At 54.4% G+C, this 14,214-nt stretch overlaps 2 protein-coding genes across 4 annotated transcripts; both read right to left on the bottom strand.

The window, feature by feature from the left end:
- Nucleotides 1-80: 80 nt before the first annotated feature.
- Nucleotides 81-4,171, bottom strand: CD74 (CD74 molecule). Of its 3 annotated transcripts, XM_083871875.1 has the most exons (9): nt 4,034-4,171; nt 2,619-2,794; nt 2,414-2,505; nt 2,271-2,324; nt 1,991-2,086; nt 1,659-1,749; nt 1,169-1,357; nt 764-857; nt 81-658 (listed from the first exon to the last, which is right to left on the bottom strand). In XM_083871875.1, the coding sequence occupies exons 1-8, from the start codon at nt 4,102-4,104 to the stop codon at nt 781-783; spliced, it is 846 nt and encodes a 281-aa protein (XP_083728001.1). In that variant the 5' UTR covers nt 4,105-4,171; the 3' UTR covers nt 81-658; nt 764-780. The 3 variants fall into 3 exon arrangements, with proteins under 3 accessions (XP_083728001.1, XP_083728002.1, XP_083728003.1); XM_083871876.1 differs by lacking the exon at nt 764-857; XM_083871877.1 differs by lacking the exon at nt 1,169-1,357 and having other exon boundaries at nt 4,034-4,169.
- A 5,175-nt stretch (nt 4,172-9,346) lies between these two features.
- On the bottom strand, nt 9,347-12,248 carry RPS14 (ribosomal protein S14). Its single transcript, XM_083871773.1, has 5 exons — nt 12,119-12,248; nt 10,818-10,968; nt 10,364-10,525; nt 10,076-10,152; nt 9,347-9,460 (listed from the first exon to the last, which is right to left on the bottom strand). The coding sequence occupies exons 2-5, from the start codon at nt 10,964-10,966 to the stop codon at nt 9,393-9,395; spliced, it is 456 nt and encodes a 151-aa protein (XP_083727899.1). The 5' UTR covers nt 10,967-10,968; nt 12,119-12,248; the 3' UTR covers nt 9,347-9,392.
- Between the last annotated feature and the right edge of the window lie 1,966 nt (nt 12,249-14,214).

Genomic DNA, 14,214 nt, shown 5'->3' on the forward strand with positions numbered 1-14,214 from the left:
TTTTTGTTAAGTTTCATTTATTTATAATATTGGACAGCTGCAAACAGCACACAGAGCCCTGCTGGAGTTGCTTACAAGGCTTTCTTATTCAAAAGTTTATTTGAGATTATTAGCTTGTGAGATCATTTATAAAGGAACCATCAGATATATTCAGGAAAATTAGAAGCCCCTCTACCCATGGTTACCCGCTGCTGAAGCTGTAGGCGAATCTCTATGTACAAATCTGAACACTCCACAATAAAAACCCATTACTCCAGTAATCTAACAGGGCTCCAGCCTACAGGGATCAGTTAAGAAGCTGATGGGGGTTATTTTGCTGCTTTAAATGTTCGTTGATGTAAGGAAGCTTAAGTTCTTCAGCAGGAGTGAGCTGCACTGCTGCCTGGCTGCTGTTGGAGGTTGAGCCAAAGAGAACAGGATTTATGGATCGACATGGTTGAAATAATTTTCCAGCCTACTCTACCCACCCTCTGAGGAGACTTTGTCTGATGGTGGTGGCAGCTCAGCCCTGGCTGATGTTCTGCAGTAGGGGAAAGGTGCCAAGGGATGCCTACTGTTAACTGCCTTGGGAAAGCAATATATGAGCAGAAAAGAAATAAGGCATGAGCTGAAGGGGTAGGGGTGCTGAAGGCAACTGCTGGCATCCTCTTCTACTCTCCTGTGGGGGAACAAGAGGAGGTAGTCAGTAAAACAGCTCAAGGACTTCCCAAAACTCCTTTTGCTCGCAACCTCCCCAAAACTCTGGGGACACTTGGACATTCACCTTTGGCTGCGCTCAGCTTAACGCATTTCCACCCCAGAGTAGATCATCTCCTCTGGATCTGCGGTGGAAGGGGCAGCGCTGGGAGCAGCAGTGCCTGCAGAGGAAGGGCAGGATGTGGGTGCTGGACCCCCAAGGCTGCCCTGTCAGCCACCCCCATCCCTCTGAGGGCAGCAGGCAAGAGCCAGCACCCACTGCTCAGCGGGGTGGGCAGGGGGTAGCTCATGGAAAACCCTGACTGCACACCTCAGCTCCAGCTACCTGTGGGGGGCTGTGGGTTTTGGGGTCCTCTCCAGCCTTAACATACTGGCACTGGATGGGTATGGGGTGTTCCCTGCAGCCTAGATCCTCACCTCCCCTCACCTCACACACCACTCCTTCCTCTCCATCCCCTCCCTGGCAACCTACCGGGGCAGTCCAGCTTTCCCCGAGTGTCAGTGCCCTCAATCTTGGTGCCGTTTTTGTAGGAGCACCAGCAGAAGCCAGTGGAGAAACGGCACTGCTTGGGCCTGTAGTCGCCGTTCTCATCGCACTGTGGGCGGTAGCTGCCCAGCTGATCACTCCCCAGAGTGGCCTCTGCTTGGCACTTAGTTAGCACTAGGGCAATAGAAAGGGGACACTCCATCAGCCCCCAGCCCCTTCCTCTCATCGTGAGATTCTATCCAGAAACAGTTAAAGGTGAACAGCCCCCTGCTCAATGACCTTTCTGAAACTATTGGGCTAACCAGGGATGGATTTGGGGTGGGGCTGCAGCTGTTCAGCCTTTTGTTCACCCCAAATGCCCTACAGGCACTGGGCAGAGATGCTCTGTGATGGAAAATGGTCTTGGTTCCCTGTGAGATGCCCCATGCCAGCACCTCCCTGACCCTCCTCAGCTCAGCAGTCCCACCCCCAATACCTTTCTCTGCTGGGATTGCCTTGTGGTCCTCTGACTGGGTGTTCTTGGCCATCTCAAACAGCAGCCACTTGTGCATCCAGGACTCAAAGGCCTGCAATGAGAGGGTCCAGCATGTTAATGGGCATGGGGGGACTTCACCCCAGGGGACCCATGTCATGAACTCTGGCTTGGACAGGGAAGGTGATGAACACCATCCCCTTCCTTGGGGTGGGAGCATGCCAAGTCTGGCTAAAGCCAGACTTTGTTTATCCTGGTGGGGATACCCCAGTCCCTCCCCAAAGCACTCCTGGACAGAAGATAAGTGGGACAGGACGACAGGGACAAGCACTGACCTTCCAGTCCACATGATCCATGGTGCTCCTCAGCTTCTTCAGGTTGTCCATCAGGCTGTCCTTCAGCTCCGGGAACATCTTGCTGGGGTCTCCTTGCTGCAGAGCAACCACCACAGTGAGGGCAAAGAAAAATGAGGTGAGGGGTGGGGTTGGAGCTCTGCTGGTATCAGCCAGACCTGCTGCAGGAGGTCAGGAGCTCCCACCAGCTCTGAGCATCCCAAGAGACCCCAGACCAGTGCAGGAGTCAGCTATGGGGTGGGGATGGAGAAAGGGACCTTACCAGCAGCAGGTGCTTCACTTGGTCCTCGGTTTTATTGCTAGCAGGGGGATTCACCTCAAGAGAAAAGGCAAAGGGGCAGTGTGAGCCTGGCAGCAAGGCCTGAGGGCAGCAGGCAGTGCCAAGCAGTGGTGGATCTCTCTTACCGAAAAGTCTTCAAAGGGTGCAGGATGCAGGACCCTCATCATCATAGGCGGGTTTGCCTTGGCCATCCTCATCTTACTCACGGGCTTGGCATCTGCCGAGGAAGGAGAACTGTGAGGGGCGCCAACTGAGTTGGGTGGTCCAGGAGGGATTCATCCCTTCTCCCCCTCCACCTCCCACCACTCTGGTGCCCATGGGGCTACTGACTGGCAGGCAGCTTCCTCGTCAGAGCCTCCAGCTGCAGGTTCTGGGAGGTCTTGGTGAGTTTGCTGATCTGCCCGCTCTGCTGGTACACGAAGTAGACGGTGACAGCCTGGCCGGCGATGAGCAGCGCCACCAGGATGGAGAGCGTGGAGAAGGCGGCTTTGCGCCTCAGCCCAGACCTGCGGGACACGGACAGGGAGCTCAGCCAACCACCGGCAGCAGGAGGCAACATCCTGGTGTCACCCAGTCCCAGACACTTCTATCCCTGGGCTTTGCAGCCAGACAAATGCAAATTCCCCCATCGAAGAGAGAAGTGAAACCTCAGCAGGAGCTCAGCAGAAGCCTCACGCCCCCACACCAGGAACCGAAACCGAACTGTGGGGGCGGGGGAAAGTGGGGACACGGGAGGGGGACCGAAGGGCACGTGGGTGGGGACTGGGCGAAGGGATTTTGGGAAAGGGCATCACTCTGGGCATCGCCTTTTGAGGGATGATGAAGCCGCTTGGAATCTCGCTGGTCCATGGGGCAGAGGACACGACTCAGGGGATGTTGGACTGCACTTAATTTTTTAAAATGTAGTGCCAGATGCTGCCGCGCTGGGCGGAAGTGGCCCTGCCGAGGTGCGGCGGTGCCCGGGGAGGAGCGGGCCCAGCCCGGCCAAGGGACAAGTCCCGAGCGGGACGCGCGGCGCGGGCGTCTGCCTGGTGACTGGTGACGTCATCGCGCCAGGATTTCCGATTGGTTAAAAGTTTTGGCGGGGAGCGTCCCCCCCGCAGGGTTGGGACATGGGGACGAGTTGGGACACGGGGGAGCAGCCCCACAGAGACACCTGGGTCAAGGGTCCGCTCTTGCCCCATGGCCGCCTCATCAGCCTGCCTGTCCCACCGCCTCCTTCCCACAAAGCTGCTTCTGCTTCCCCCGAGGCTTCAAGCCATGGCTCTCTGCTCTACCCTGTGAGCCTGGCCACTCCATCGCCATGCCTTGTCCCCGGCGGCCCAGAGATGCCCTTTTCATCCCCTTTCAGTGACCCCTTTTCATCCCGCTGCCACCCCGTGCCCTCCCAATCCCATAGCCACCCAACTGCCCCCATCCCACAGCCGCCCCATGGTCCCCTCCCACCGCCACCCCATGCCTCCCATCCCATAGCCACCCAATTCCCCTCTATCCCACTGCCACCCCGTGCCCCTGCCTTGCCTCACCGACATGTTCTGGCCCCTTCCACCGCCCTCTTAGCTCCACAGTGCCCCATTCCCACAGCCTGCGCCCCCTCTTCCACCCCATAGTCACTCCGTGCCCCCTTGACTCAACTTTTATCCCCTTTCATCCCACAACCACGCAATACCCCCCTGCTCCACGTCCTCACAGTGCCCATTTCGCCCTCCCCGTGCGCCCCATCCCCGTGTCCCCAGCAGTGGCACCTCTGGGTGTCCCCAACACTGAGCACACCGCTGCTGCGGTCAGAGATGAGGTCCCGCTGCTCCTCAGCCATGGCTCCTCTGGGCTCCTCTGGACTCCTCTGGGCTCCTGGAAGGCAATAAACACTCCTAGCGAGGCTTCTGGAAATACCCTCGGGTCCCCACCCTGCCCCGACACCCAGGGGGGGGAGCAAAAAAAAAAGTCTTATTGGCTGCTGGCACTTGCATCACTTGTTGTCAGGCAGACCTCTGCTGCAGAGGTCTCCAGTTCAGAAATGATGCTGGACAGAGTTGTGAACTCCAGGGCACCTCAATGGGCCTTCGCTGCCCACCCCACGACACGGGCAGGTCACAGTGCCCAGCCTGGTGACACCGGTGCCTTGGGCCCAGAGGCTCCTGGGGGGACAGGAGGTGAGGAAAGGGAGGTGGCAGTGGGATGGGGGAGGTGAGAGGAGACCTGTGAGGCAGGAAATGGGGTGCAGAGCTGGGACACCATGGGGAGAACCCTCCGCACCCAAAGCTGAGCAGGCCCATCCATGGGGGCACAGTGGTGGGATACAGCCCTCCCCCCTGGCCTCCTCCCCCCTGGCCCCCTCCTCCCTGGCCTCCTCCCCTGCTGCTGGGGAAAAGCTGCACTTGGGCTCAAGCCCCTCCTTGAGGGTCTCTTTGGACCCTCCCTGTGTAGGGGTTCTTGGCCAGCACTTCTCAGCTTGAGGGGGTGATGGCTAAAGGATCAAGGGCTTTCAAGCCCTCCTCCCTTCTGGCACTACCCTCTTTGTTTTGCCTGCAGCAGCTTCCAGGGGCTGAACCCCCAAAGCCAAGAGAGGAGGAACAGCCCCCTAAGGTGAGTGACCCCAAAGCACCAGTGGGAATGGGGCAGTGAGGGTCTCCAGCCTCCCCACAGCCCTGCAAGTGCTACATGGGCAGGGGCAGCCATCCACCCACCCCATAATGCTGTTTTTTGGTGGTTTTACACAATGTCCCAGAGCAGCCCAGGGGTAACAGCCCAATGCCCATGCTGGGCCTAGGGTCACACTGAGCCCACACCAAGATGGCTCCAGCGTCAGGACTCACCTTGACCATGGCCAGAGTTCAGCCAAAAGTGAAACTGAATGTGGAATTAAAAGTATTACCTAACCCCACCCAAGAGGCACCACTGGTTACCTGGCAAACTCACTGGGGCGAGCAGAGACATGTTGTTTCAGCGACTCCATTTTTTTTCCTGATTCAGTCCTGAGCCTCCCAGCTGGCAGGACAGCCCTGGGAGAGCAGACAAAGGGATCATTTCAGAGCACCTACAGGAAGTCGGGCAGGGTCTCCTGGCAGGTGCTGTTTTTGGAGGAAACGTGGAAGTTGGAAATGTGCAGTTTCCAGGTAGGAAACTGCAGCCCCACACAGGGGAATGGTTTTGGTGCCCCGAGCCTGGTCCCAACCCCACAACCCATCAGAGAAAGGCCTGGGCACCCAGGGGTTCACACAACACTGACCCCAGGCCTGTAACAAAGCCGTATTTAGAAACCATCAAACCATCAGAAGGGTTTGCAAAGAAAATAAACCCTCAGAGGGATTTGAAAAGAAAATAAAAAGGAGAGGAAATTGAGAGAAAAGAGAAGAAAGAGAAGTAAAAAAAAAAAAAAAAAAAAAAAAAAAAAAAAAAAAAAAGGAAGAAAAAAGGTGGGGGGAAAGGAAAGAACACAAAAGTGTTCCATACATTTTTTGTCTCTCCCTTTATGGGCAGTGGGACTTTTGGGGGACCCACAAGTTTTCCTCACAGACCCAGCCCCCACTCAGCTCCTCATTTTGGGGGCACAATCCCTGCCTCGAGGCCATGCTCCTGGTACATTCTGTGACTAGCCTCAGCCATAAGGGGAACCAGAGAAAGTCTGATGAGGAACTTCACAAACAAAACCTCAGCGATTCCATGGAGCTGGGCTGGCTCTGCAAACCACAAACGTGGGTGATAGCCTGGGGGTGGGGAACAGCCCCCTTCCCAGGCAGGCTGAGCCCCTCGAGCCCCAGCCTGGAGGAGGACTGTCAGCCCCTGCTCCACACACAGACAGTCAGCTCTTCAGTGCTTCACACACAACTTTCAGCCCAGGGCTGTGACACCCAGTGTGTTCTCAGTCTGTGAATTGATTTTCCAGGGAAGACAAGACTCTTTCAGAGAGCAGCTTCCATCCTGTCTTCCATCCTCCTCACTCTCCCATCGCCTGAGGCTGGCAATGAATTGTCGCCACGCCGTTACCCTATGGCTTTCTATTTGGTGCTGCCCATCAAAAAATTCACAAGTCTTTTTTGGGGGAAAAAAGCCATTTGGAGCGAGGAGTGATTTCATGACTCTAATGAGGACCAGGCCAGCAGAGCAATTATTTCAGGCAGTGAGGTGGAATAACCCAGCAGGCATTCACAGGCACCCATTCACCACCGGCTGGGCCTTGTCTCACACCTCTCAGTCCCCAGCCCCTGCACAAAGGTTTGAGGAAGACCCACATTTCCCACTCATCCTGAGGTGACACCCTCAACAGCACAGGATCAGCCCTGGGCAAACCTGAGGGAAAGGCTGAGCCATAGGGCTCACCAGTGACCACTGACTGTGTCTGGGGATGGAGCACAGCCCCCAGAGAGCCTCATGCCCTCCACAGGATGAGCATCCCTGTCAGGGTGACACAGGGTGGGCAAGCAAGGGTGGGCAGGCACAGTGTCTCCCACCCACACAGCTCAGAAGCCATCACCCAGCTACAGCTGCAGGGGACTGCAGGTGATTCAGTTCCTCACTGAATCAACCAAGACAAGCCAGTTGCGTCAGGCCAGGGACTGTCAAGAGCCAGGAGACCCATCCATGCCACTCTGAGAGGAGGGCCTTTCCCTCCAGAAAGCCCCAGGACATGAGCCAGGAGGCTGCCCTGTGCTGGGGCTTTGGTTTCTCTTCCTCATTCATCATTTCCTCTTTGGGGTTATGCATCAACACAGGAAGCTGCTTCAAAGACGTCAGGCTGGCTGAGAAATCAAAGCAATTTTTGCTTTTAATTGTGCAGCAAGCCCAGGCAGCAGCCTGCCCATGGCACAGCACTGCCAGGGCAGCATGTGGCACAGGCTGGGTGTGCAGTGACTCAACTCAGCCAGCCCTGTGTGCACCTGCATGGCTCCAGCTTCCAAGGATTAAAGGTTAATAGAGTAAATCCACCTTCCCAAAGAACAGACACTTTCATCTTTCTACATCTGCTCTATAAACCAGCAGGGCTGAACCAGCCTGGACCAGGGTGGGCAGCAGAGGGAGTGAGTAGAAACATCTTCCCCTGCACCAAGAGATGAGCAGAGTCTGCCAAATTTTTGCCACAGCAAAGGTCCTGTGTTGGATTTTTGCTGTACAGCTCTCCTCAGATGTGTGCCACGAATCAGTCACAGTGATGTCCCCTGGGACAGAGTAACTCACACAGAACACACAAATCACAGAATCACCAGGTTGGAAGAGACCTTTAAGATCATCGAGTCCAACTCATGCCCCAACACCTCAACTAAACCATGGCACTGAGTGCCACATCCAGTCTTTCTTTGAACATATGCAGGGATGGTGATTCCACTACCTCCCCAGGCAGATTATTCCAGTACTTTATCACTCTTTCTGTAAAACACTTTTTCCTAATATCCAACTTTTATTTCCCTTGATGCAGCTTAAGACCTTGTCCTCTCATTCTGTCAGTTGCTGTCTGGAGAAAGAGACCACCCCCCACCTGAGCACAGCCACCTTTCAGGGAGCCTTCCCACCCTTTTTGTGAATGGGTGTCACACTGGCCAGCTTCCAGTCATCTGGAACCTCACCAGTGAGCCAGGACTGTTGGTAAATAATGGAGAGTGGCTTTGCAATCTCATCACCCTGGGGTGCATCCCATCTGGGCCCATAGATTTATACAAGTCCAAGCATCTCAGTTCTCTGACTGCCTTCTCCTGGATAACTCTCTGCTCCCAGACACCACCTACCAGCCCAGGAGGGCAGCTGTCCTGAGGACAAGCCATCTTCCCACTAAAGACTGAGGCAAAGAAGGAGTTAAGTACTTCTCCTCATCTGAAGTTACTAAGTTCCCTCCCACATCCAGTAGAGAACAAAGGTTGGTCTTACCCTTCCTTTTGCCATTAGTATATTTGTTAAAACAATAAATTATTACCCTTTACAAAAGTTGCCAAATTAATTTTGAACTGAGCTTTGGCCTCCCTAATTTTTTTTCCTACATGCCTTAGCAATCCTCTTAAATACTTCTTGAGAGCCTGACACCCCTTCCAAAGATGATATATTCTCTTTTTATTCCTAAGTTCCTTTGAAACCTCCTCGCCCATCAGGCTGGACGTTTGCCTCGACTCATCTTTCACCACAGAGACAGTCTGCTCCTGTGCCCTCAAGATCTGTTTTGAAGCATACCCGCCTTTCCTGGATTCCTTTGTTTTTAAGAGCTGCTTCCCAAGGAATTCTCTGAATAAGCCTCCTAAATAGGCCAAAGTCTGCCCTCTGAAGTCCAATGGAAAAGTCCTATTGATGTGCCTCCTGATTTCACCAAACATCAAGAATTCTGTAATTTCATTATCACTGTGCCCCAAGCAGCCTCCAACCACATGTCCCACTAGGCCACCTCTGTTTGTAAACAACAGGTGTAACATAGTCCCTCCTCCGGTGGGTCCACTCACCAGCTGCAACAAATAGTTGTCCTCCACACAGTCTAAAACCTTTCTGGACTGTCTCTTATCTGTGTATTAAGTTCCCAGCAGATGTCTGGTAGGTTAAAGTCACCTACAAGAACAAGGGCTGGTGGTCCTGAAACATTCTGCTTGTAGAAAGATGAACCCCACAGAGAGTTCAACAACACTTTAAGTACAGGAAAACAGTGATCTGAACGGCAAATGGTGCATGTTTAAGACAGTAAGGGAAGTTTATTCTAACGTTTTCCATGGCCACATATAAAACAACAAAACACTCTGGCTGTGCCAAGGGAAATTCTGGCTTAGGAACCGACATCCAGGCAGAAAGAGGACTTCTTTCACAGAAAGTGGAAGTGATGCATTAAGCAACATTTTGCAGAAAACCCAGTAAAAAAAAAGTAGTTGCTCACTCCTAGTCCAGCTTTCTTTTCCAGGAGAGGCAAAGGTCATGACTCATTTTGAAAGCAGCATTTGCTAAATAAAGCCCAAGACCCTGTGGCTTTGGATCAGCCAGCCTGGTTCCCCTCCAAGCCAGAGGCCCAGCTTCAGAGCACAAACCAGCAGTGGATGGAATTAAACTGAAGCCCCTTGGCTTCTGAGCTCACCCCAGGAAGAAAACACAAGAGCTAAATAGAGGTTAAAGAGAGCTTTAATAACAGAAGGTGCTGCGCTGTTACAGACGACGTCCACGGCGACCACCCTTCCTGCGAGTGCTGTCGGAGGGGATGGGGGTGACATCCTCTGCAGGGAGAAAATCCAGAACAGTTACCTTCAAAGGTACCCCCAGGAACAGCCCTCACCCCACACCTCAGCACCTGGACACCACAAGACCTGCACATGTGCAGAAGAACTCTCTGTGGAGTTAAGGTATTCAGGAACTTGCCACAGGCTGAGTACCCAGGGCTTTAACACTTAGCAAGCAAAAATTCCCATCTCCCATCCCATTTAAACCAAGCAGCCAAAACATTTCAAAGGAAACGCAGGCTGCTTGAAGAATTTTCAGCACAACCACCACCACTGCATCTTGTGACTTCCCTGTGAAGTTCAGGACTTTCCTTACAACAGTTGGAGAACGCCATTACTACTGAATCACTGAGACCAACAAGGTATTTTATGTGACATCAGAGGAGCAGCAGCCTCCTGCTCCAAGCTGGGGTTTGCCCTGCACGCAGGGACCTGGGTTCCAAGTAGTGCTCTCATCACCTTCTGCTGAACTGTCAATTCAAGGTCTGTTTACACAGAATCCTTTCATTGGTGCCATCTAAGCGACCATGAAGAACATCCCAAAGTTAGGATCAAGCAGCACAGATAGCTACAAAGCTCATTTCCCTAAACAATAATTTTTTGCTCACTCACCAATGCGGCCGATCTTCATCCCAGAGCGGGCCAGAGCTCTCAGGGCTGACTGGGCACCGGGTCCTGGAGTCTTGGTCCTGGAGGAGAGTCAGAACCAACAACACCTTTAATGACCCAGAAGCTGAACACAGTTTACAAATGCAATAGCAATATGTAAATCACACTTTCCCCATGCCAAACCACTCTCCTCGTGTTCCACACCCATCCATCATCAGCCTCCACAGCCACATCCCCATCCGTGTGCCAGCCCTCCACGTCCCCATCCGTGTCCCAGCCCTCCTGCTGTACCTGTTGCCCCCAGTTGCACGCAGCTTGATGTGCAGGGCGGTGATGCCCAGCTCCTTGCACCTCTGGGCAACGTCCTGGGCTGCCAGCATGGCTGCATAGGGAGAGGACTCATCTCTGTCTGCCTTCACCTTCATCCCACCAGTCACACGGCAGATGGTTTCCCTACAGATGGAAAAGGTGATGGTCAAAAGAAAGCCATTCCTTGTTCTTCCCCCAAACCACACTCTAGGTACAGTCAGAACCTGTTATTTCCAATGTTACCAGACCAAAAGCCACACAGTACCCTGAACACCACATTGGTCAGAAGGGCTCACCAAACCACCCAGTTCATGTATATGCATGAAGCTTGGCAGAAACTCAAGGGTTTTGGTGGAACCTCTTGCCAAACCCAGTTTAAACTTTCACACTGAAGGAGCTGGGTACTGCAGTGAGGTGATGCCTGTCCTATACTCACTTGCCAGACAGATCAGTCACGTGGACAAAAGTGTCATTGAAGGAGGCAAAGATGTGGCAGACACCAAACACATTCTCTCCTTCAGCAACCTGTGGTCCCAAGCTGATGACCTGCTCTTCCTTCTTCTCCTTGCCCTTACGAGGTGCCATTTCTGAACAACAACAACAAAAGAGACGTATGAGTGTTGGTAGTTTCTCAGCATTGTTAAAGGATTTTATGAAATTCCTCCTATTTCAACCTTTTGCCAAGCAGGAAAAATGAGTTATCACATTTCTTATGAGCCCCAGGATTCCCAGCTTTGCTATATCCTGGCACATAGGTCATCATCTACAGCTGTTTAGTGGAGTCTCTTCTGCTGCATCTCATGGCAGCTGATGTCCCCAGGCTCCACCACAGCAGTGCACAAGGGAGCTCCTTTTCTTGATAACCAGCAACGCTGAGCATTTCCCCTTGTTTATGTGCGTTTATGGAAAGAAAACACCAAACCAAACAATTACTACAGGCCCAGTATTGTCAGTAATCCCCGAGTCTGCAGACCTTTCGAGTACCAGCTTGAGTTTTTCCATGATATTGGTCTCCCACCCACATTCTTGGGATTAGCACAGCTAAGTTTCCTGCCCCTGAAACCCGCACCCAGCGATGGGAGACAGCAGGGGCAGCACTCGGTTATGCTCGGTTTGATGGCCGCGGATCCTGTGCATCCGCTCTCAAACACAGAAGAACGGTTCCCTATTGCCCTCTCCTGCCAAACTCCTGCTACAGCCGGCGCCCCGCACAAGGGAGATATCCGGCCACTGCACCGAGGTAACCAACCCCAACACAACCCACGTTCACCCTCGGCGGTGCGCCCTCCACCAACAACCCTGAGCACTGTAACATCAATTTACATCGGTGTCTGCGCGGCCACTCCGACAGCACCACATCCCTTCCCGGCACATCCACGGCGCTCCACGGAGAGCGCCGTCCCCAGCCCAGCGAGGCCGACACGGCAGACGCAGCACACGCTGTACCGCCGCCATCGAGCTCCGAGCGACAAACGCGCCGCGTTTCACCGCGGCCCCGACCGCTCGGGGTCCGGGGAAGGGCCGGCCCGGGGCCCAGCACCCCCGGCCGGGCGCTCGGCTACTCCAGCCCGCGGCTCTCCCGCGGCCCGCGGCCCCGCTCGGCCCAGCGCGCCTCCCGCGCCCCGAGCGCGCTGCCCCGCGCAGCCCCGGTGCCCCGAGGGCGGGCGGCGGGCGCGGAGGCGGCGGCGAGGCGCGGGCGGGCGGATGGCGGCGGATGGCGGCGCGGCCCGGACTCACCTGCCCGTCTGCTCCGGCAGCCGCCGCGGAAAGGAAGCGGCGGGGTCAGGGGGCGGGGGTCACCGCCTCACCCGGAAGGGATGGCGGGAGGCGGCGTGTCCGGTGCCGCCGGCGCGGGGCTGTGTGCCGATCCCAATCCCGATCCCTCCGGGGTGAGCCGAACCGTGACCGTCTCTCCCGAGGCCAAAGCGGGCCGGTCTCCCCAGGGCGGCGCGGCTCCTCTCCCCTCACACAGTTCGGCTCGACCTGCCCAAGATGGCGGCGGCCACCCCCGGCTTCCTCCCCAAGATGGCGGCGGGCGCGGTGGGTGTTTGCGCTCCAGGCAGAGCCGGCCTGCGAAAGCTTTGGAAAGGAACCGGGTTTAAAAAACAGCTGGAGGGAAATGGGTGTAATTCCAGCAAGCATCCCGCTTCCCCCCGGCTAGGCCGCTGCAGTCGGCTCTGCCCTGGCTCAGCTGGAGCCAGGTTGGGGCGCGGGCCTTTCCCCCTCGCTTCCCCTCAGTCGCTGTCGGGGCTGAGCGCGGTGAGGGGCCCTGGAGTCTCCAGGCAGCTGCTTGTCCCTGCCCCGAGCTCGGGCCAGAGCCCTGACTGCGAGGAGGTGTTTGGGAATTCATCCACGAGAGAATGTATGTGGTGGTTTGTTACTCCTCCCCTTAGAGGGGCAACACGTTGCGACGTGAGTGGACCCTCACAGAGGACAGCAGGCACCAGCAGGGTCAAACATGGAAGGTTTTCTATTATCTGACTTCAATTCTACTTATATGCATTTTGTACAGAGGGCCAAGATTGGCCCAAGGAGGTTACAACCTTCTGACTCCATTGGTCACTATGACCATCAGTGAAATTCTCCTTTCAGAGAACAAGTATGCAAAACATACAGATAAGTTCTAAGAATACAATATTATTTACATTAAGCAGCATGAGAAAGCTGCTGCAAAGGTTCAAACACTTGAAAGCAAGAAATGCAGGGGCGACATCGGTTTAGTATGTGTGAGCAGCGTGTTTTCATTAAGGAGCTGCTGGGAGGAGGTTTCAGTCCCAGGGATTCTCTCAGGAGCTCTTTGCAGCCGATGGGAGAAGCAGAGGCTGCAGCTGTGAATGTGAGCGATGGTGCAGGAACACCTCCCTGATCAGGTGGTTTGTTCCACCTCAACAAAGAGAATGTCAATTTGTATATTTTTACATAAAGGTGGTCCACCAAAGCAGTATTTTCTGTTTCTAAGTGGTTTAAAAAGTGCTCAGGAGAGCAAGGATGGGGGAACACTAAAAACCTTCATAACAGAGGCACAATGAAATTGAGTTTATATTGCTGATGAGATGCTTCCTGGCCATGATCCTGCCCTGCTTCCAGCTGCTTCACCTGTGCTGAGCTGCCTCTAGGAAACAGAGCTCTGAGCCATGTGGGGCTGGGGTGTCAGAGCAGGAGCACCTTTGGTTCCCACATGGGAACGCCTGACAGACCCTCAGATCTGCGCCCAGAACTGTGCTCAGAGCTGTGCTGAGACAGGAGAGGCAGCTGGACAAGGGAGGCTCCCTATAACAGCGCTGCTCGTGAGGCTGCACAGTCCAAAGGCCTGAAAACATCTGCAGGGAGGGTCCAGCACCTCTGCTGGACTGAGAGTATTTGTATTTAGTGCTGGCCCATCAGAAACCTCTGCCTCCCTTCTCAAGTCCATCACCTCTGCAGCTGTGGAGTGCTACATGTTTTTAGGGTAGAATCCACTTGCCCATATTGCCCATCCAGATTTCCCATACCTTTTCCTTTCTCTGGCCAAGCATTCCAGGATGCAAACCTCTGTGCTGCCACCAGGGAAAAGAAGTCTGGTCTTTAAGGCTCTCTGTCCCCCTGCACCGCCCCCACCCGTGCTGGCATTTTTCCCTGGGAAAGCTCTCTGCTCAGGGATGCTACTGTAACCCCCGTCTTGACCTTGTGAACACCTTCAGTTGCTCCCGTGTTTGATACACTTTTGCCACTGTATCAGGGATCTTCCTGTTTGAATATTGAAGGGGAGGCTTTTAAAATACATATTGGCAGAGCTGCTGTAATTCCAGCCGGGAGCTCCAGTGGCAGCGGCTGTGGCCTGATTTGGAGGAAAG

This window comes from Zosterops lateralis, assembly GCF_965231275.1.
Source record: "Zosterops lateralis genome assembly, chromosome: 14".
Classification (NCBI taxonomy): domain Eukaryota; kingdom Metazoa; phylum Chordata; class Aves; order Passeriformes; family Zosteropidae; genus Zosterops; species Zosterops lateralis.